At 39.3% G+C, this 24,323-nt stretch overlaps 1 protein-coding gene across 1 annotated transcript; it reads right to left on the bottom strand.

Moving 5' to 3' along the window:
- Nucleotides 1-1,164: 1,164 nt before the first annotated feature.
- On the bottom strand, nucleotides 1,165-18,181 carry PARD6B (par-6 family cell polarity regulator beta). The gene is made up of 3 exons (XM_055722743.1): nucleotides 17,860-18,181; nucleotides 14,036-14,258; nucleotides 1,165-5,878 (listed from the first exon to the last, which is right to left on the bottom strand). The coding sequence occupies exons 1-3, from the start codon at nucleotides 17,923-17,925 to the stop codon at nucleotides 5,052-5,054; spliced, it is 1,116 nt and encodes a 371-aa protein (XP_055578718.1). The 5' UTR covers nucleotides 17,926-18,181; the 3' UTR covers nucleotides 1,165-5,051.
- Nucleotides 18,182-24,323: the final 6,142 nt, after the last annotated feature.

Raw genomic sequence — 24,323 nt, 5'->3', positions numbered from 1 at the left:
ACTTAACCTACACTGAATTATTTGCTATTTTATTGTCTAATCTTGCAGTCTGCAATCCTTCAGATTTTGCTCCTCTTGTTTTGTCAAATCTATTCGAAATAGCCAATAACTGAAAAATTTCAGCTGCAATGCTAGAAAGTTACTTCCTCCCACAACAATTTACATGTCAAAGAAGAGTCAGTAACTTGGAAATAAATCTCTCCCAGTTTCAGAACTTTATGCATTTGGACGGAAGTTCTGAAGTCAGAAAAAGACTACGCCTGAATTTAACACAGGCAGGTTGAATTTTTAAAGCTCACACCATTTCAAGCATACCACACCTATTTCAGCATTCCTGTAGGAAAGGGGTAAGCTGTGCAAAGTAAAGAGATTTCTTCCAGCTATAAGACCATTCAGACCCAAGTTCACAGATGAAACAGCCTAGGTTCTTTCAGCTGCATACCAAGATACCGTAACGCTGTTCTCAGTCTTTTTGTCACCTCCCCGTAGCTACATAGGCAAGCATGAAAAGTACTGAACCATACAAATGAAATTAGTCATGCATGTATGAAGTAAGGTACAGAACAGAAGTCATATGACTGCCCCCAAGACCAGCAGCCACAAAAGCCCTACGCGAAAGGGCTAAACAAACTCAGGTCTTTTGTCACTAGGTAAATGTTTACAAGGGCTGCCAAGGCATTAGATACGGAAGAAAACATTTGCAAGTGGAATGGGTTCAAGTTAAAACTTTGATACAGAGTTATACCAAATACTTACAGTAACAGTGAAAACCTCCACATCACCAGCAGCACTTGATAAAGGTGATGGAGGATGAGGAGCCATCTCCCAGGCAGGCCTCATGACCTAAAGTTTACTATGAACAGTCCTCAGGCAAGCGATACAATGTAAGATTCATTATTTGCAGCTACTGTAGGAATAAGCATATCACAGGTTAGTCAACAGGACTGAAGGACAAGTGTTTGAAACCCTTGCACACACTCCATGTGTAGAGATTGCTCCAGAGGCGGCCGCAGAGGAAGCTAATGATTAAGACTGCTATGGAAACAGAGCTCAATTAGCTGCCCAAGAGAAAAAAACAACAAACCCCATCTACTTTCACACTTCAGAATAAGGACATATTCTTCTTCATTTTTACTTAACTAAAGTAATTGAGAAAAAAAACCATTTTATTTCTATATCCATTTATTATTCCAGTCTGTAAAAATATAAGACTAATATACAACTACATCTAGCTTGATTTTGTAAAATCAATCTTCATTCAGTGAGATACCAATGTACATTATACATTAAAGTTGTAAGAAAAATACTGATATTTGACATTTTAAACAAGTTCATATAATGTAAAAATCACATTGCAAGTAAAATTTAATTAGAAAATACATAATATTCACAAAAATACACATGTTAAAGACAGCTTGTGAGAACATTGTCCTAAATTTAATTCAGCTGTGGAAAAAAACATATTCACAGTTAGGCTTGACTTTTCCAGTACCATAGCAGAACTTCAAAGTAAATGCATCTTAATTCTGTTAAGAATGTGTTCTTTTTCCTATTAAGGTGCACTTAAATGTCCCAGTCATAAGTAAGGAATGACTTGTCCCCCCACTGTGCAGGTACACAACATATAACACTAGTCAAAGGAATTTTAGTTTTCCATTCCATTTTGAAATAATTTGGATATTTATAAATTAATTTATAAAAACTGGATTGAAAATACAATTTACATATACAGAATACTTAATACACAAAGATTACATTAATAGCAGCGTAATATTGTCAATCATGCGTAGCATCCTCACTATCACTTTTGGATTTTGTCTTTCTTTAGCTAAAGATAAAATCTATATAAAACAGTCAAGCCTTTAAGTATTTTCTTCCAGGGAGAAAACCGTAAAGATGTTAAAAATTTAGGAGGTAGTGAATGAAAGGCTAACAATATCAGCATATTTTAAAAAAAACCTTATACTGAACCCCAGTATCATTTATATATAAAATTAAGTTTAGCCACTCATAATCAACCATTGATCATCCTGAAGCAACAATTTAAAAGTACTTCATAATTAACAGTGTATGCATTTAGTAAGATATGGAAGAACTTTAGAAACTTTATGGTAACTGCAGCATTAAGCAATTACATGCTGTGCAGTCTGTCGTCATAACTGTAAATACACACTTTTAAAAACCCATTTTTAGGTTCGTTCTTTGATGGTTTTACCAAGTCCCACCAAATGCTTAGTTTTACTACAAGTTACTAAACTTCTGTAAATCAGAACGTGATGCGTGTCAAAAGTTATATAACCTCACGTTTAGATTAATCAGTTTGTAGGAAGGTCCCAAGAGATGAATTCTCATGCAGTTTAGAGTAGGACGCTAGGTGAATTTCTGCAAGCCCTTAATACTGGCATATATATTCAAAATATTCATGCATCTCTTTTTAAGTAGAGTTTGGCGGCACACTAACCTTGTGTGTTTGTACCTAAGCAATATGTTACCTTGCAACACCAGCATTCTTGGACTCAGCCCTCCTGTGCAAGTTAATAGCTCAGAGCTACTATCCAAGCTGCAAAATACTCATGTACAACGTTAGGCCCATAACGTATTTCTGCTGACTGAAAACATTACACCGTTATTAAGCGCACTACCAGTTCATTTTCTGTATCTGTGGACCTCATTCCTCTTCTCAACCAAGTGCCTTTATTCCTTTGATTATTCACAATACATTCAAGTAAACAAAAGGCACAGAAGTGCAAACTAGCATAATAAATGAAAGTCACCCTCCACTGATGATTTCATATAGGAAGGAAAGTTTTGTTAAAGGAAAATAAAAAGACATTTTGAAGTAAACAATCTTCCTTAAATAAAGGAAGTGTAGAGCAGCACTGACAGACAACATGTATATTTACAGTCTACATGTTGCAGAATAAACACTTATTTTCCTCATTTCACAATAAGTGGATGTAGTTACTTCATTTTTAGTAATTATAAGCAAAACTGGTAATATCCTTCAAAATTCTTGCTCACATTGGAAGAGATTCCAGGGCCTCTCCACATGCACACTGAAGAAGCCATAAATAAATCTGACGAAGCAGACCTCTAACCTGTATTTGCAGAGTACCATTGTCTGTTATGCTAACTCTTCAGAAGTCAAAATGGGCATGAATGCTTTCTTGACATCTATGAGACTTGGAATTCCAATGGTATTGAAAGCTTGAAAATGCCGCTGCTCATGAGATGTGAATTTAAAATTTGCATTTAGTAAAATTAAACAGCTGTAATTTCAGAAGCAATTTTGTTTACATCATTACAAGAATCTTAAAGAAATACAGTTTTAGCCTCTGATAGCCTAGAAAGACTTTCACAGATGCCTTAACATTAAACTTACAGTTAGTCTCTTGTTAGTAAAGTTACCAGAGGTAGATGTTTCCTCAAGATAGATTGAGGGGAAAATAAGAAAGGGGTTAGTCTCCTTTCCTGTTCATATCTCCCCACAGGGCAGAACACGCTTCCAAGAACCTAGACTGCTGGCTCTGCTAAGCACAGCACCACAGTACAGAACTGGTAGCATCCTACTTCCTCCTTAGAGGCTGACAGACTACTGGACCCCTGGTGAGACGCTCCATCCATCCTTCTCCCCAATCCTATTAGTCCCCATCTCATTTTCCTGCCACAACTTACGTTCCCAGAGAAGGGTCAGGTCAGGCAGGGAACTGTACCAAAGTGGTAGAGCAGGAAATACTAAAAGGGAAAAGGAGAAAAATAACACTAGAAGCCTCTCCCTGCAATTCTCCTAGGAAGTTTGCAGCTGATTACACGCATACTTACGCACTTGCAGTATCAGGACTTGTCATCAATGTTCTGTTTTACATATAGCAACTTCGTAATATCCAAAACACCCAGCCAGTGGTACAAAGATCAAGATTTACAGTTTTGTCCATTTTGATGAACAATTTAGTATCACATGGCTCAAGCAAGTTCTATTAAAGGCTCATTCTGACTTAAAACTTTTTTTAATTCAGGGATTTAACCTGATTTAAGCTGTTCTACCTTGTTTGGGTTTGAAGAAAGTCACTTCTTAGGTAATTCAGACTCACTACAACAAACCTTTGCTAGTAGAAACCTTTACAGCTTCTACTAGGACTGCGATTTTAACAGATTACGTTATTTCCATAGCATTATGTTTACATTTGATTTTTTTTGAAATTTACTGGCATTAGCAACTAAATCCAATTATTTCCTTAACTACTGCAAACTAAAGTGAGAACAGGTCTTTGATGCATAAGTGTTAAGACTTTCCCATTTGAATTTCAAAATCATAGTCATTAAAAGTAAGCTTACCTGGCCATTAAAAACCGTAAAGGTGCATGACTAATGAGCCTGTGGTTGCACATTCACTCACAAAGGAACAGTCAACTTCAGAAGCCCCCACCTTCAAAACCTGACTGCTGTCAAGTTGCTGATCACTATCACATATCCCTATTGCTCAATGTGTCAGTCAGGGAACTAGACCAACCACAAACATCTCTTCCCACCCCACCTCATGCTTACTTTTCAGTTTCCTCAAATACACAAACAGCTTTACCAGCTAAACAGCAGTCCAGAACAGGAATGAAGTGGCTAAAGCAGCCCCATCATACGTAAGCAGCACTTCAGATGAACATGAAACCACAGTACATTAGTCAACCTCACATAATAATGCAAGTGTACTTCTATAGAACCAGTAGTATTCTGCATTTTAAAAAAAATCAAGTACCTTTAAAAAAAAAACTCACAGCCATCTCTTAGCTATCCTTCATTTGCAATTTAAATTTTCCTCATTCAGTTGCAGTGTTATTAATTAGCTTCCATCTTTGTGAAGTATTTACATTGAAGTGCAGAATCAACTGAAGTTAAGTCAACTTACATAATTTTGAACTTCTTGTATTTACTTTTTTCCCTCCTTTTAATCTAACTGCAGTGCTTGATAGACGGAGAGGTATAAAATGTATTACATATTAAGCCAAATTGAAACATGTATGGCATCCTTACTTAATACAAAGTACACCAATGTAATTTCATAGTGTTATTATAGTTCCATCTTCTTCTAATGACTTATGATCTGCATCTTGTACTTCATATTCCATGCTAACATTGCCTGCTGAATGATTCAAGTTCATCTCACTGGAAGGAAGGAATCCATTTTGTGCTGATTCATGAAGGAGTTCAATTTGTGTCAATGACTCTAGGCTTTCGCTGGTAGGTGCAGCTTTTGGAATCTGTTGTGGCTCACCGCTGTCTTCAATAACAATGTCCTCTTCATCACTCTCCTCTTCTTGCAAGAAATTTGTTAAAATATTTGGCGTGCTACTTGGAAGACTAGATTCAGTAGACTGACCAGAGCTGCCAGAAGTCCGACTGTTCCTCACAACATTATTTCTCTGGTTTGCTGGTCTTACTGTAATGATCAGATTACGGCTGTTTGCAATCATCATGTCTGTAACCTGATCAAGGCTTTTTCCTGAAACCTCTATTCCATTCACCTCCAGTACTTCATCATTGACAGCCAATAAACCTGTGCTTTGAGCCAGGCCTCCAGGGACAAGCCTAGATATGAAAATCCCTGGAACTTTCTCTAATCCATGTGGCGTCACTCTGACACTAGAGCCGTCTCGTATATAGAATCCAAGGGGTTTGTCGGTTCCATATTTGTAAAGTCGTACCCTACGGTGGGTTTCTGGAAGAATATCTACATCTATAATAGAAGACACTGGTCTGAAGTCTTGTGGCATGCTAATGACAATGTGTGGTTTCTTCTTGTGATTATCTGGACGTAAAACATTTGATAAGACATTTTTCTTCCTCGTCATAGTATCCGTACCAAAGGCACTGTAGTCTGCATCTTCTGTAAGACATAGCACATTGATGATTAGATCACTTTATATGTGGTCCATACCACACTGCTATCATGTTTTAGGTTAGCAAAATGAAATATCTGATCTACAAGGTTACTGGCTTGCCATAGTAGAACCATTCCTCTCTACACATAAAACAAGAGCTTTAATGTCACAAGATTCGAACTTTTTAATACTTTTAGTTCCCTTCTACGAAAGGAAACAAAAAGTTAAAGTTAGCAGCATAGCAGCAGCACAGACACAAAAAACTGTAGCTGTTTGAGAGAAAGGTTAGAATGGAAAGAGTGAGTACATTCCTAGAAACATTTTAATTTTATTCAGAGTAATTCTACTTGCTAGTTTTCTCTCCTCAGGTTACAGATCATTGGAAAAGAAAGAATGAAAAAGGAAAGCAGCCAGTGTGCCTATTATTGCCTAGTTCCTGGAAGCTAGCCAAGTGACCTGGATTCAAACTCCAGAAAGCTTATTCCATTCTGCACTCTCTTCCCTGCCCCCACGCAATGTAGGTAAAATGGCTATGGAACAGAAACAAAGAAATCTTGCACACAAATACTTCAAGCAAAACTGTTCATACAAACTATGTTGTAACTGTCTCAATTTGATACATAAGTATGCTTAGAATTTTTTTAAAAGAAAACATAGACAAGTCATACAAATACCTCTAATGGGAGGGAAAAACATGTCTGTGGAAGCAATTCTGATGTCTGAAATGCCTATTTAACAAAAGGAAGCTTCCATTTTTCTTTTTAATATACTATAACTCCCCAAAACCAATGAACCAAAACACATTCAGATCTGAGTTTCTTGGATTTACACTCATATTCTTGCAACACTGCATAGATTTTTTTTCCGTGGCGGATAAAAAAGCCTAATCAAGCAGAACTGGTTTGCACTAACCCTGGAATTCAGAAAAGTTGGGATTTCTTTGTACTATCACATTAAGATGCCATTGGTACAGCTGAGAAAGTAAAAAAGAATTGCTATACGCTTCAACCCGTGAATTGAAATAACTATAGAAATGCTGAATTTCAGGAGAGTTGTCAATTGCTGATGAAAAAAGTGAGAGCTGGTAAGTCAGAAGTCGGGGGTTTTTTTCTAGGCTAAGATATATAGACATGTACCAGCTGTATTTCAATTCTTCAGATGCTATAAGCAAAATAAAGAAACCAGTTCTGAAGCAATAGCCTAACACTATTCCAGCATGTAATACTAACTCTCCCCTTCCCCAGACATCAAGGTTGCTGAAAATAGAGTTTAAAAATAAAATTGGTCTACTAAGGCAGCCTTGGCCTTAGTACTCTAAAAAAGATAAATGACAACAGGAAAAGAAACAAATTTAAATTAGCCCACAAAAAAACCCTGAAGGTATTTATTATAAACTCATACCTTGTGTGTACCCAATGGTAATAAAATAGTTCACCAACATGGTTTAAAAAAAATACGCATCCTGACGAAGGCCTTATTTACATTTCTTAACTTTGTTTAAAAAATAAGCACACCTTTAGGGAAGCAAAGCTGTTTGCTAAAGACTAACATCTTCTGCATTAGTTTACAGATAAAGCTGTTCAACAAACAGGAATTATGTCTGAAGACAGCTAAATCTATATGGCCATACTATAGTCTGGAGTCACAAAAGGAAGGCCACAAAGATGATCAATGGGCCGGAGAACCTGCCCTATAAGGAAAGACTGAAGGAGTTAGGGTCTTTTCCCTCTGCAGAAGAAAAGGCTTGGGGAGGAACCTCACCACAGTACGTCAGGACTCAAACAGTGGCTGCCAAGCCATGGGTAAAAAGTTGCACTGGGAGAGGTTTAATCTTTTTTCCTTTTTTTCAAGTGACAACAGTAGATCACTAGAACAACCTCCATGGGATGCAGCGGAGTCCCCATCACTACAGGTTTTCAAGATGCAGTTGGACAAGGTGCTAGATAATCTCATCTAGGCTCCCTTTGCCATACAAGGTTGGGCCAGATGATCTTCTGAGGTCCCTTCCAACCTGGGCTGTTCTATGGATTCGATGAATTGTACAAGGAAGAGTAGGGAAGTAAAAGCAAACAGAAGAACCTACAGCAGCTACGCTTGAGAACGTTAAATTAAATGACTGTGAATACAGGAAATAATTTTTAGTTTATTTGGGAGTCTGAAAGGTTCTCAGAAGAGCATGGAATTACTACTGTTATTCAGCAACAGAGTTAAAGAGAAAAAAATTGTAATTCAATGTTAAATTAAAATAACATTAGGTCAAGCAAAAAGACTTTAAAAGCCTAAAATCTGTTCTTCAGATGCTTAAGAGTGTTAAGTCAGTTGTGTTGAAGAGTGGGTTGATTAAAAAACAACCCAACCTCCCAAACCAAGGCACATAACAGGTAGACTATGTCTGAAGTCTAACACATCTCCACAAATGCAAACTTACCATTTTCTCTGTAAAATGCATTCTGGGACACCTAACTGACTGAAGATCAGCCATTAAAAATTCCATACTCTACTGCTGAAAATTAACATGCTAATTTTTCAGACAGCGTGGAGCAATTCTTTTAATGTTTGCTTAAAATTTATGATCAAAGAAAAAAGTGTGAGAAGTTTTGCCCTTATCTCTACTGACAACCCATCCAACCAGTTTCAAGTTAGACATCTGGTCGGTACATTGGGAGGATTTTTGCAATTCAATGAGTTGCAACAGCTTCTCTTTTTTTATTTGGAACTACAGTTGCCTACAAAAAAACTTTGAAAGGGCAATTGTGAAATAAGATACTAGACAGAAGTGTCTTGCTTGAAGTGTCTTTTACTGCTAGATACAAAGTAACACAATGACAGCAAGAAAGCTATAGCGTAGGTGAATATTTTAGACAAACAGCAGACAACGATGATTTGAATATTAGAATTAAGAATGTTAATGAGTGTAAAGGTTAGTTTTTTAGGTCATGGATTTCCCCCTCCCCCACCAGCAGCTGGTATGCATCTTAGTGATCTCAAAACCTATGTAACAACTTTTTTGTGCAGTGCATGTCTAAGTAGTGTAGATCTCTTGTACTTTAGAACTCTGGTTTTAAGACCACACAATCAACGTTAAATTCGGTAAAACCAGAGAAAAATAATATTCCAAGGACCAGAAAGGTACTGCATGGACAAGACAGGTCATTTTGCCTCATTTCAAAAGCTTCAATTTTTTGGTTTGTAGTGGTGACACGTATTTCTAGGCATTTAACACCACACTGCTCCAGAAGAGCTCTGTTCTTTGGGAAGTTCCCCAGAAAGCCAATGAGTAAGTTGGAGGCATTTCAGCTGATTAGTTCCATACTGGTCAGGCCTTAACTCGTATTATGCTTTTGTAGAGTAAACTCATTTAAAGAAAATAGGAAAATTGCACATGCATAACTTATTTGTACTAGAGTGCAAGTTGCTGATTAAAACTCTAGGATCTAGGTACTAACATACTAATACCAGCGAAATGCTAGGTTTCCACTGCTTTCAGTACAAGACTTTGTTTAGAAACAGTACACAGGAAGGAAAACAGCATATTAAAACATTGTCAGTATTGATCTTTCTTACAAGTACTCTTCCACATGCGTTGCAACATTAAAAGGTATTCAGCTTTGGGGTTTTTTCTCCTTAAACTCAAAGTGCACAACTTCAGATTCTTGTCAAAGAATCAGAGTATCTGGTATTTTACACATTCTGTCATACTAAATGTATATCACATTCAACATTGCCACAGTGGGCTGTAAGGCTTCTTCACCTTCATAGCAGGCCACATACTGGGATGCCTCTCCCTGCCACTCACTACATACACAAACATATACACATTTCTTACATCCAAGAAGTAGATTTATTGCTGTGATCATTTGCAGGACAAGTTTGTGCTCTTGACCCGAGATTTGGATCTTGAACTATTCACAACTTTCCCTGAACAAGAAATTAAGAGTTCACAAAAGAATCATCAGCCAGCCTGCCTTACCACCAACTAGGAGCTGATAAGGCTGAAAACTTTTCTCCAAATTTTTCCACAGTTAGAGAAACTGTGATGAACATCAGTTGCAAACGACTGGTTTTGAAAGAAATACTAAGTAAATATATTTGTACGCAAAATAAAAATTCAAAGTGCTTTTTAGACAAAAACAAATATCAGAAAAACATTTAATGGAAGAACTTTAAAATTCTTTCAGAAGACAAATATAAAATCAGAAATCTTAACACTGAGCTGGTGCTTTTGTTTTCAGAAACTAATTTAAGTTACATGACACATTATTGAAATAAAACCATCCCAAAATTGCAAGCCATATGTCAAAACATTTAAGAAACTATAAAGCATCAGGGTTGTTTGGGTTTTTTTTTTCCCCATTGTAATTAGTCCTAGTAGTCTAGTAATTCAGAACTAGTACAAACCTTTATACAGTTTAAGCTACATAATTTGTGGGGAAAAGAAACAGCAAAAGGTTGATGAAAACATATCCCCAAATCTCAGCCAAACAGCATGACTCTGTTTAACCTCTCTTCCACTGCTAAACAAATTTTCTAAAGCAATATTCAAGTACAAAGGCATCTTTGTTCTGGCACCTCCCTAATCAGTTTAAAGCTGCAGTGGAAAATATTTTGGCATAAAGCCAAAGGACAAGGTGTTAACTACAGATAGTGTTAAGGAGAATGTCCACATAGTGCAAGAATGATTTTTCTCCCAGCAGTTTCAAGCTCAAGGTGGCAATCTGTAGACACTTACTACATGAAACTTAAAACAAGAGACCACAAATGCCCAGTCTGGTTTCAATTTAACAGTGTTCAAGACAGATTTTTAAAATGTTTTCCTGATCCATTTGCAAAGCAGCATAGAGTTATGCCTCAAGAATTAAATTTTCACCCCCCCTTAAATAATTAGTACATTTAAATATAGATACAATTTAGCATTTTTTTAAAGAAGCCCCAAGAAATCTTGTCTCTTTAGTCACAAGTTACAACAAAACATGGCTTTAGGAAACTAACCTATGTTTTTAGGAAGACAACTAAGAATACCCAGGATATTCCAGAAAGCTGTATAAAAAGCTAGGTCCTCTTACCTTTCACTAAAACGAAAGCTTCTCAGTGAAGAACTCTACCTCAAGAGGCACAAATAAATCAACCAAAGAATCCACTTTTTACTATATACAGCCACATACTTGCAGAACTCATGCAAGAGTTGTGTATCATAATTTAATATCCTCCAATTGAGTTTTAAGGACATTATAATGAAATTATCTTCTGTTATCTCTATTATTATTGTATTTACAATGCAAAGCCCTCCATGTCAAACTGCCCTTCAGCATCTGTGTGGACTGTGTTCCTCCCCCCCTCCCCAATTTTATTTTCAGTAAGATTTTTCTCACAGACAGAGTGACTCCCATACATCTGGATTTAATCATGATACATCAGTTTAACCTTTAAATTCCAGATGTCAACAGTACCTGTTAATCTGTTATACTGCAGATAGAAAGAAATTCCAATAAGGAACTGTTTTCCTCAAACTGATAGCCAGTTGTTACTTGTGCAATATCAAGCTCTAGTTCAGATTTAGCACTGGAACAGTTTAAAATATTTTAAAGGAATTTAAATACACTTAGAAGAGTCTAAGGGGAATGATTTAATTACTTTACAGGATCTCTAGGTTTCTTACCACATTAACCAATACACATAAATGCCTAATTCAAACTTTCTAGCTTTCATAAATTAGGAGTCAAAACCAAACAGAAAAGAGTATTTACTTTGAAATTTCAGAAATTGTGTTATGCCAAAGTCACATTTTCGCAATTGTTAGTTATTAGTAAGTGCAAAAGCATCTTGCTGCTCCTGTTTCAACCTCCCATTCGACATCCTGAACGCTCCATGCATGCAATATACTAAGTTAATATTAATTATCCTAGATTTTATTGTAGTTTGCTCATACCTTATATTAGCTTTCCACAAACTGCATGTAGCTTCTTAACAGGCAAGACAGTACAATAAAACTTCGTATCTTAAGACAGAAAAAACTTTCTCTTACCCCCGTGGCCTTTTGCCAAAGATCTTAAATTCCCAACTATTATTGCTGGAAATACAAAACCAGGTGAAGCTCCATCAGAAAACCCACAGAAGTTTTTCAGATTTAAAAGAATGCATGAAAGCCACAAGAAGCCTTGCAGGTGGAAAAGTAACTTACATCACTTAGTAGTTCTAGTTCCAAAACAAACAGATCGGAGTACCCCCATCAATAGCAGGTGTGTGTTCAGACATTTGATTTTCAGTTTCAGAGGTACAGCCAATAAGGATCTGCACAATCAGATGAATTAACCATGCCTAAACAAATAATGCTGCACAAATTATGACACATCTCTAACTCCCCCAATTCACCTTTAGTTACAGGCAAATTATCAGAAATAAAATACAAAATCAAGTTATTTCCTTATTTTCCATCAAACAAACCTGCTCTACTATATGGCAAACACGCTAATAAAGTCAAAGCCTCAATTTAATCACAAGTGATCAAAGTGGTCACAACTAATTCAGAACAAAGTACAGTGCTGGAAAAGCTGGACTCAGATGCCAGCCTGGGTTCTTTATTCCCTAAAACTCTATAGCAAGAAGACTCTAGTGTCAAACAGAAGGTGATGACAGCTGTTACTTTCTACAAAGCTTTTCCTGCTAGTCAGTTCTTGGCATGATAAACTTCAGTGGATTAATCTTATTTCTAGTTCTATGCATTGTTTCAACTCCATTATCAACTCCCCGCACAAGAATAATAAGAAATAACCCATCATGCTTTAAATAAAGGTACAATGAAGGTATAAATTGTAACAAAGTTAACACAAGTAACAATCTAAAAGCATATGGTGTTAAAATATAAACTCAATAATCCCAGTCTGACAAAGTGGCTTATCTGTTCTCATCATATGGCTACTGTAGGAGATTAAACTGAATCATAGACTTTTTCTGCCTCTAAATACTATTAAAGCAAATAGTTCATTCCTTTGGCAATTCAAGTCTGGAAACATAGGTCTTACTAGACTATATTATCCCCAATACAAATAAAACACGTTTTGCTAGTAAGACAGCAGCTAGCCACATTGTTTTCAAATATTATTTTTGTTTTAGGCTGTTGCAGAGCTTACTCATTTTTTGGAAATGAAAAGTGATAAAAGCTTCTGATAGCCAAGTATTTTCTAAGGAAAATAAGCCTGTCTTCACAACAACCAGAAACGGGGCACGTCTTTATAAAATAGCTAAGAAAGAAGCAGTCTGCTATTCAAAGATCAGTTGACTGCCTTATGATAGGAAATGCACATGCATACGTTCATACTATACACAATGCATGCACACTTGCATACTGCTGTAACTAAGCAGAAAACCAACAAGTGCAGAAATTAGGGGGTTTTGACTTCTCCAGATTAAAAGAATTTCAAGTCACATCACAAGATTTATCCCTTCCCATTCAGTTCCATATAGCGAATATGTTCTCCTGGAGAAGAACAAATACAACTTCAGATTTGTGTGGGTTTTTTTTTTCCTTCATGAACAAAAGCAGACATCAGAAAGACAACCAGAACTTTGTGCCTAGAAGTGTTACTTTAAAAGGCAAAGCAGCAAATTGAGCTGCACTCGCATTTGAGGTTTGGTAACTGAAATAAGCTTGTCATTTTGAAAGCTTCAGAATGTTTTATTAGGAAAGTGTGATAAGAGTAGCTTATTATAAAGTTAGTATTTAATTTACACTGACATTTAATACTTCATGCAATAATAAGACTTTCAACAGTCCTCCTTCCCATCCTTATAATGGCCTCTCTTGTCTGATCAAGATTGGAATTTTAAGTGAAAGGCATCCAACATACAGAGCAGAAAACCCTAGAGATTTAAAGTTTATTTTCATTTACTTACATAAAACCAGAAAGAAGCATTTACTAGAGATTTAACTTGTCTTTTCTAACTGAACTAAATACAAGGAAAAAAGCACAAAGTATAAATAGGTTGCCTGAGGAAGCCTCTTGCAAGACAGATGAGTTGTAAATACCTTTCATAAGCCATAATTATTACGGAATTCAACATGATGAAATAGGACTGAAGGGTTTTTTCCTCCATACGTCATACTGTTCACTGCAACACAGTATAGCTGGATAAACTGATGATTCACAGACTTCAAGTGCACCTACCTTTTCTCTGAATGAAAATCCTGAGTAGAGGATTGGCTGTGGAAACAGCTTTATGATAATTGTCATCATTATTGATAGGCAGCAGGTCCCCATGAATGTCCGTATATCCCACTAGAACATCAACATTCGGTATCTTGTGTACATGCTGCAATAATCCATAGAACTCTTCAAACTTTCCAGGTTTGGACCTCTCCAGAGAAAATCGTCGAAATTCTGCTCCAAACTACAACAAAATGTATCTTACATCATTAATATGGAAATCTAACATCCTCAAGCAATAGAATGATTTGAATGTTAAACCAGAAATTATAAGGAATTAGAAGTGCACTGAAAACTACAACTGATTATTTCGGTGGCATTTAAAGGCCAGTTTAAACTGCTTCTTTTCAACCCCTCAAAGTTGTAACTATTTTTGGTCTCAGTAAAACAGGTACTTTTGAATATGCAAAAGTTGTTTGCATTTGCTAATAGAGGATGTTAGCATTAAGGTGACAAACTTTGAGCCTCAGTATCACATACTTGTGTGTGTGTTACACACAGCAGATGTGCAGGTGCACATTATCAAGCCTCCACACCAACCTTTACCTCACAGTTGGTTACAACCTTTTGGAGAATAAAAGCTTTAGAGTTCTCACATACAAAGTAATGAAAATAAGGAGACAAGGACCCCGTTGTTAGCACATTAACAACACAGCAAAACAAGCTACACCTTCAACACCCCACCTTCCTGCAAAGTTTTCAAATAAAGGAAGTATCTGGGTACATTCCTCTTCTAGAAATACTCCAATTACAATAACATTAACTAACAATAAGGCAGAAGGGATGATTCACATCTGCTTGCAAGAAAAGCAAAGAAAAGCCTGCAGGAGGAACTCCCATCACGTCAGAAGCAGCGTGCTTAATCATGACATCAGTGAAAGACTTCATCCCGTGTCTCTCAAATCCTTCTTCAGCTATGTGAAGTATGAATGCCACAGGTATCGTTCATGCATTGCATCAATTTAAGTTGTCTGGCTTTGAAAGACTACATAGTTTAAACATAATTCCATAACAGAAGTTTAAAAAGCCATCAACCTCACTCTCTATTTGGAGTAAATGTTAAATCCTATTGCACACAGCATACAAAAGGCCAGATTTTCAAATGTGTGAGTTTTATTTTTCCACATGATGCTATATGTAGTTGGTGCAAACACCAAGAGCCTAATAATCGGGCTATTATTTCCTAACACTGTTTGCCATATGCTCAATACTATTATAAAGCAGATAAAAGTAAAACTATGCAATTTCATAGTTTATTTAACCCCCTGAAATGTTCTCATTTTATGTCAAATGTTGCACTCCATTCCATTAAATAGGCTGCACTTACAAATTTAGAGGAGATTAAAGATTGGAAGAGTCTAACTTGAGAAGGCTTCTTGCCACCTGAGCTCTTTACAAATGCATGCTGTTACACTGCTAACTCATCTGGGAAAACACACCACGAGCTATGTCAGCATACTAGGAAATTACTAGAGATAGTCATTTAAGTAAGACTTACTTATGAGAGACATCTTCAAGTCCTCTGTAACACAGCATACCGCTGCTATACTTAAGTCTCCAGCCATGATAGAACATGAACTAAAGTAACCGTATTTGTCTTATCAGCATATTGGATTTCATACTGAAAAAATATTCCAAGACATGAGAGGGGAAAACCTGAATTTTCTACCTAGTGAACTAGAAGTTTATTTTGGGTCTTTGATACCATCACCAGGAACTCTAGTCTGGGGTATAAAATTTTATTTTCTATGACAAGAAAAAGGGAGAACTGGAATTAATATACTATGGAGATTCCCCAGGTCAAGTTCAGACTGGTTACCTAAATTGAATAAACTAGACTAACAAAAAGATTTTGCTCCTATAACTGCAGCTACAGTTGGGCTGTGCTGGCACAGCTTTGTCCTTTGGGGCACTATTATTGATTTGGAATAGCTAAGTAAAGAGCTGTATATTGCTGATAAGCCTACAAAGGCTAGACCACTCCACATTAATGGTCCCCCTCCACCTCCCACACAAGCCTTTCTTCTTCCTCTTTAGAATTGCTTATTTTCATACAGGGAAGATGACTCCTATGCTATATTAAATCAAGGTGCTGTTAAATAATGCATTAGCGACAAGTAGTTCTAGGAATGCCTTGAAACCTGCTACATAATATGCACTTGAGACAGTCCCTATTCATTAGGACTTCTACACTTCTCCATATAAACACCAAACACCACATCACACAGATGATCCCTAGATAAATTTTAAATCAAAGAACATGCACAATAGCAAACAGTAAGTCTCGAGTTTTGGGCTGAGAAAACAAGTGTTTGTTTATAAGCACACTGTACTGATTGTTTCCAGCCTTGTAAGAGCATAAATAAAAAAAAAAGAAAAGAAAGAAAGAAAGAAAGACTTCACCAACTACAGTTACAGCTATGCTTAATTAGTATTTAAAATAATGGCTACCAGGTAATTCCCGTGCTTTCTAGTTTTTGTCCATGTGAGAAGTTAACACTTCAAAGAAATCATCATCATTCAAGCTATAGAGATCAACCATGCCTTTTCTAGAAGTTTCAGCATTACGGTATGTTATCCTTAAAAAACCCTCACACAACACCATAAGTGCTGCTTCACCTATACTGCTGCTGTAACACATGACTAGCAGGAAAGGAAGGTACAGAATACAGACAACAGACTGCAGACCAAATTAATAAAAGCCAACGAGATACATTTTTCTACCAAGAGAACACATTCCCATGCATGTGAACTTGCAATTTGCCTGGACAGTGAAAAAAGGGTTTTAACTCAAGTTACATGAATTTAACTAGTATCTTGACAGTCCACCTAATACTGCACATTCAACACTTAAAACTGTTAATTGCTGAATGGCATGGCAATAAAATATTACAAATATAAACCAGAATACCAAAGTTTTGCCTGCAAGACTTTGCTTAACCAGTACATGAAAAATTAGCGATAGGAAGAATTAATGCAGATATACCCACGAGAGAATTTACCGAATTGCGCAAAGCTCTGATGACAATAAACCGCTGGTATAAGCCATACCATAGAGATACACAGTCATAAAACAATTTCCAGTGCAAAATCCTCAGATAGCCACTAAAAGAAGGCAAGCTCTTCTTTAATACATTAGCCAGGGCTTACCTCTACAAGTGATACAAGCTGTAAGAATATGCTCTACCCCACATGAAACAAAAACACATAGTCACCAAGATAATTTTTTTTTAAAAGAAGTACAGAAATAGTCACCAATGTGCTCTTTTTTTAAATTCTGACAAAAAACAGGTTTTGGAGATTGTGAATTATGACTTTAAACCACCTCTTTCGGCCCAGTTACCCCCCAGCTTTCCCCAGGCATCTACATCTCTGTGTTTTTCAGCCTATGCAGAAACTCAGGGGCCAACTCCACCAAAACCACCCCAAATGCACTTTTCCGCTGCAGACACCCAGTAAGCGACAACCCCCCCGCCCCGCTGGCTGAGCCCCCTGCCCGCTGGGCAGCCCTAAGGGGGTGGCGGGGGAGGGGGCCCGCCCCGGCCTCGGACCGGGCGCCCACCGCCCCCAGGGGCGCTTCAGCGACACCGGGGCCGCGCAGCGGCGGACACCGGCCCCTCGCCCCCGGTGCCACCTCCAGCAGGTGAGTCAGCAGCTCTCACCGCCGTCCCCCCCCGCTTCTCACCGCCCTTCTGCACACGGTGACCAGACGCCCCCGCCGGGCAGCGCCAGGCCGGGCCGGCTCCTTCCCGCCGCGGCCCTCAGGCGGGGCGGCCAGCACCCACCTTGCTCTTCACCTCCATGGTGCCCAGGCCCCGGCTGCCCGCAGCCCCGCGGTGAGGCCGGCTCATGCCGCCAGAGGGTCGGCGTCTCGCCTTCTCTCCTCGCTCTCCCCCGAGTGCCCCCGGGCGCGCTGCGGGAAGGGGGGAGAGGCGGCAGGAGACGGCGAGCGGCGGGGCCCGCAGCCAACTGCCCCCGGCAACCGCGGCCACTCCACCGGCTCCTGCCGCCGCGACGCCTCCGCCCTCAGACAGGGGCGAGGGGGCGGGGCCACGGCGGCTCCTGGCACCTGCCGCGCCGCCGAGCCAGCGGCCAGCCGCGGGGCGGGGCGGGGCGGGAAACGGGGAGGGAAACGGGGCGGGGCAACGGCGCGGCGCCGCCACAGCGCCTGCGCGGCAGGGAGGGGCGCCGGCCGCGGAGGGAGGGGCCGCGCACCTGCCGCTGCCGAGCATGCGCAGTGGCCGGCGGGCGAGCTCGGCCGCGCACCTGCGCCTGGACCGGCGGGTGCACAAGATGGAGGCGGCCGCCCGGCGCGGGTGAGGAGGAGGAGGGGTTGTTGTGTGATAAGGAAGTCTACCCCCCCCCCCCTCCCCTCTCCTAGGGAGCAGGTGTGGGATGTGCCTCGGCAACCTTTGCTCTGGAGCAGCTGATCTGGTGTGTGCAGGCGGGGCTGCGGCGGCTGGAGCGCGGTTCCCCGCCTTCTCCTCAGGCGCCTCAGCGCGTCGCCCCGTGCAGCGCTGCGCCCCGGGCTGAGGGAGCCCTCCGCGCCGGCGGCCCCGGGCCTGCAGGCCTCGCAGCCCCTGGGCCGGGCTGCCCCCGGGGCCGGTGCCCTCTGGGTGGCACAGGCGGCTTGGGATCCGGTGACTTTAATGCAGAAAGTGCACCAGCCTTCGTTTACAGATCGACAGGTTACATAAAATCTAGCTCGGGCTGGAAGTTTGAACAGTTCCTCTCAGGGGGCACCTGCACACCCATCCTGCGCATAAAGGCATTTGTGCAGTACATTTGCGTTTTAACCACAAATAATGTTGCAGGACCTGTGATCGGGTCAGAGCGATTGCCTTAGGTAGCCTTGTTTATTGCTTCATTCAGAGATAGATCAATTATTTTCATGTAAAGGTCTGCAGAGCTACCCTGAGAGAGGTAGTGACAAAATTCCTTAGTGGAGAGACCGTAAACACCATCTGAAGAAAAATGACTTTTCACTTCTATAATTGTACGTATATTGGCAAGAAGAAAGCAGGCAGATTAATCTAGTTATGTCAACAAACCTTTGAAATTCAGGTCTCTCCCTAATCTATAAACCTGATAGAGAGCTCAGGGTGAGGTATCACTGTGTAGATGTTACGTAGGTGGCTGTGAAGGGAGTTCAAACAACTCCCTGCAGCTGAGGCAGGGTGCGAGTGTATAGTCGGTTCTCAGTGCTCAGTTGATAATCAGTAATTAAAAGACCCAACCAGTGCTGAATCACTTTTAAGTCTGTGCCGTTTTTCGTACAGTTGATCTTGTTCCCATCACACCAAAGGCAAAGAAATTGCAGCTATCACTCAAACCAAGACAAGCTGTAATTAGTACAGAGGATATAGTTAATTGTTAAGTATAGTTTGCTGTCAGACGGTGTCTAGACTAATTCAAGTCATCCCATCCTTTATGTGGTATGTTTCAGTTTTACACTGCAGAAGGATACATACAGAATTCGGTCTGCAAATTTAGATAATATCTGTGAACCTGGTGTAACAGAAGATAGGTAACAGCTATGTGAGCAAGACTTGGATAAAACCACGTTATTTTGTGACTTTGTAATTACAAAACTGGAATAAGTTTGGACTGCTTTACATTTCTGTCTTCTACGGAATGCTTTGCTTAATGGGCTATAGGAAAGCGCAGAGAAGAGTGCAACTGACAGAACAGTGCCTTCTCCAGGTTTTTAAAGCTATTGGTTTGCCTCTCTTCTTTTGGAGAGAGGAAGAATTTCCTGAAGGTGATTTGTGCTTGAAGCCATCGCGCAGCTAATTTTATTACTATAGATTTACGAAGTATCAGCTAAGATAATTTTTTTTTGTTGTAAATTCCTAACATGGTTGGAGTGCTATGCAGTGGGTGTGGCAGCATGCTTAAGGAGTCAGGGCAAATTCATTTCAAGTCACTGGAACCAACCTAATAAAAAGTATTAATCACTACCTTGCTTTCATCACAGGGAGCTGATGTATGAGGAAGGAATGTGATAAACAATTTGATTTCAGATAAAGGTATGGAGAGAGGCAGGCTTTTTGTGCCAGTTGTAACACAAGTTTCTAGAGCTATTTTAGTCACAAGTTCCGTAAAAAAACTGTGATTCAGACTTGATCAAGCTATTCATGGCATTTTCAGCTTCTGTGAAGTTGAAAGACAGGTTAGGTTTCCTAATCTCTGGACGGTTGGGGGAGTTTTTTTGGAGACCTGTTTTTTTGCTTTGTTTGTTTTGGTGTAGAAATTCAATCACTAAGTCCACCATGGAGTATAGTGAGTTTCTACCATAATGCTTCTTTCCCATCTCGATACTTCCCACTTGTTAAGTGAAATGGTATCCCATGCAGCCCTCCTGGGAGTTGAAAGAATACTTCCAAGAGTAAAGCATAGAAAATGTCTGGCAGGATATGTTGACTGTTACTTATGACCCACCTAAACTTTTATTCTGTAGTTCAGAGCTTATGCCGTTTTCATATTTAACATAAACTATTCTTTATTAACACTAGCAGTGTTCGCTCAGAAGAGTGTTTTAGATTCAGTAGATTGTAATCTGATCTTGTGTTGGAGTTGATGAGGGGTTGGTGTTTGTTGGTTTTTTTTAAGGAAAGAGAAAAATAAATGGGGAAAACAGAAGCTTTATTTAAAAAATTGTCATAATAAGATCATTCCACAGCTTCTCCTTCTTTCTTTAAAAAAAAAAAAGTCTGTACTTACAGGCTTTCATTTTGATACCGTCTACAATTTTGATACATTGATCTTGCATACCAGTTGTATTTCCCTACAAAGACAGGAATTTTCAGGAATAGAGTGTACACTTGGATAACTACATTCTCAGAATATTAGGGACATGCGACCTCAAATTGCTTTTACGTTTCCCTTAATAAGTGAGTGGTACAGACAAACCATTTTTGTCGTGAAGATATCTCGTGCACAAATGCAAATAATATTGTTGAACACCGTTTATAGGTGGCCACGAAGCCATGGAAATACATTTCATAACATTATGTTAATACTCCTGATCCTGGAGCAGGACATGTGAATTTACAAAACATTGCATTAGAGAGAAAGAATTTAAGAAGGGCAGCTTGTTATATTTTACCTCCATGAATACAGTCCATACCAACAGCACTATACAAACACAAGAGCAAAGCTCATCAAGTAAACATGGCAGTTTAGCTAATTGTATAATAAAAACTTAATTTCTTATCCTGAAGTTGTGACAATTGTAGGATTTTGTGGATTTTAATTTTGGTTTGGGGGTTTTTGTTTTGTTCTGTTTTTTTAAAATTTATTTTCTTTGAGGGGGGGAACCCCTCAAAGTTGGTTTGGTAATGAATATATTTGTTTTTTAACTGTACAGCTATAAAATTACTTTTAGCATTGAAGTAGTGGTATAAACGTTTGTTGCTTTTCATGTGCAGAAATCAACAATAAGATACAATCCTACCAATAGTGTAGTGGCTGAAGGTGCAAGTATATGACTGTAGTTCAAAAGTGGTCTGCAGCTTGGGACTACTTCTTCTTTCCTGGCTAGATTTTATCAGTGCATTTCTTGTACAGGTATCTGGGAAAGGTTGAGAAATATTTCTGTATTTAAAAAAAAAAAGAAGAATACTACTAAAGAACTGCAACACTTGGTTTTAAGTATCTACTGCAAAGAAGCTAGGTGCATTTAAGTCCAAAGGAATGTACACTTCAAATTGTATTTTTGCTCGGTAAATAGGTGTTACAAAATACATTGTTAACTGAAGAGCTAATGCTGCTTCACACATTAAAGGTAGGATGGCCCAGAGGGGCAACCAGAGAGTCAAGATGAAAGAATTTTTGTTCTGATTCTGCCTCTGCTTCCTTCTTTGGCTGTCAGCAAAAGAATTAGCCTTTTTCCCCCCCCACTCCTCCTCCAGGCACCTTTAATTGTTACTTTGATCCAATATTTGCTTACCTGTCAGTGACAAAATGAATTGATTATTTCTAAAGTTTATATATGAGATCTTTTCCAATAAAATATTTCTGGTTTCCTGGGGTTGTCGGTTTTTCTTTAAATTTGTGTTTCTGTTTTATTTTGTCTAGCTTTGTGAGAATAGTTGGCTTTATATTATGCTGCCTGTCAGATAAACATTGGTTTCTGGTGTGCTATAAATCTAGATCTGGTTTTGGAACCACATTCACACAAAATATTCCCTTAAATTAAAGTTAAACATAGGTGCCATACCTAGGAATCTGTCCATATCTAGGAAGGGTTGTGTGGAAAGGAGTGACTAGCAGCAATATACCCTAGTAACTGGGGACACCAAAGTTGTCACACCTCTTGCTGCAGAACTGAGGCTGTGACAAACGTGGGAGCACTGTGAAGCCAGCTCTGGTTAGGACTCCTGAGGACAGGTGTGCTTGGTAGGCGGAGGAAATTCTCAGGATGTACTGTTATGAAATTATTTATTAGGAGGGAGAAAATGGTGAATTATTCCAGTTTTTCTTACCTCTGCAGAAATGTTTGCTTTTCATTCTAAAAGGGAATTCTGACTTTCAGCTAGCTCTAACATCAGACCTTTAACGAAGGATGCTTTGAGAGTACTTGGAAAGTATGCTGTTTGTCCCAGCAGCGGATGGTCTGTAGAACATTTCTGTGATTATTCTTGGTTAAGGGCTTTAGTTGTGATAAACTTCTGAAGTTTTTTGAAAATACTTTCCTAACAAGTCAAAAGCTAACACTATACATAAATTTGTACTCTCTGAGGTTTCTAACAAAAACTCTTAAAGCTTTTAAAGCTTTTTCTTCCCATTCATCTAGTAATCCATTTCTGTTCAATGACTCCAGATTACTTTGAAATTCTGTCTTATTTAAACACAGTAGTACTAATCACAGCTGACGTCTCGCACTGGCACACGTGTGTATAGTTTAATGATTCAACTCATGACTAAAGTGTTCGAAAGAAACCATGCTGCTGCTGGAGCTGGTCAGTAGGTAACACTTCAGTGTTTCTTTCCCCAGAGGAATTTGTGAACATTACTTATGTGTGTTTCCAGTACTCATGGAGTGTTCCTGATTTAGAATTTGGAAAAATCACAACATCTCAAAGGAATAAGTGCTTCAGAATTTCTTTTAAACTTCACTTGGTACAGATTAGAATTTTAATTTTGTCTTGTTCTTAGAGAAGAAAGCTCTGCCTAAGAAACCTTTTGGAGTAAAGACTTTGCTTTAAAGTTTGTCCAGAAAGCATGTTACTGCTGTTTGTGAGTAAAATAGTGCCCTCTGCTAGTGGCTGTAACATAGAAGAAATAGTACTTTAAGTGCCATCTGCTGAATAGTGAGTACTTGTGCTTTTTAGTACAAGGGAATGTTTTTATACAGAATGGTGGTTGATGGATTTGTTACTACAATTATTAGCTACAAATTATTAGGCTTTGTCAGTTGTTAAAGGTAATTTCCTATCAAACAAGGGTAAAATTTGAGCTTTAAAGTGAACAAGCCACTATGGATTCTAACGGTTTAATCTTTTATAAACATCCGGCTCCTGTTACACAGCACCTTGCTTCACAGCTAGGCTGGACTGTGTTCTCTTTATGTCCTCTTGTCCCCAGGGTGTGATGTTTAATCACTCCGCGTCGCTTGTCAATGCGTTATTTTGACATCGCTTGGTAGCGAGTTTGTGTAACGCTCTTGTAAGCAAGTCCCTCTGCTCCATACTTTTGCAGGTATTGTTTCAGAAATCTTGCATTTAACTCCCTTTCCCTGAGCTTGCATGCTTTTCTGTGTCTACCTTCTTTGAGACCTGCTGGAAACAAATTTGTGCCCTCCAGGTTGGCCCTGCTGCCGAGCCAAGCTGCTTTGAGGGAGAGGCTCAAAGGGGAATAACAGCAGGACCCGTTACGGTTCTGTTACTTCTCAGACTGTGAGAAAATGCATTCATTTCGCGAATGATACCTGCATCCAATTGCAAAAATAATGATATCTCCTTATAAAATAATTCGTTATTACTTATTATGGTTGAATTATTTCGGGATGATATGCAGGTCACCCAAGAGTGCTCACACGCTCAAAAGAAAGCACTGGCCACGCCGGCGACGCCTGTGGTGCAGTGGGAACTGGACCGCGTTACGTGTATGCGGAAGGTGGGTTAGCCGGTGGGGAACAGAGCCTGGTGGGGCTTGTCGGCGTAGGACACGCGTGGGGGGCTTTCGTGCTGAGGACCCCCCTTGCCGCCCGCGGGGGCGCGCTCCAGGGCCGGCGGCCGGCAGGGGG

Source organism: Falco cherrug, chromosome 10 (genome assembly GCF_023634085.1).
Source record: "Falco cherrug isolate bFalChe1 chromosome 10, bFalChe1.pri, whole genome shotgun sequence".
Lineage (NCBI taxonomy): Eukaryota > Metazoa > Chordata > Aves > Falconiformes > Falconidae > Falco > Falco cherrug.
Note: the sequence above shows the minus strand (reverse complement) of the source record. Positions and strands in the feature narration are given on the sequence as shown.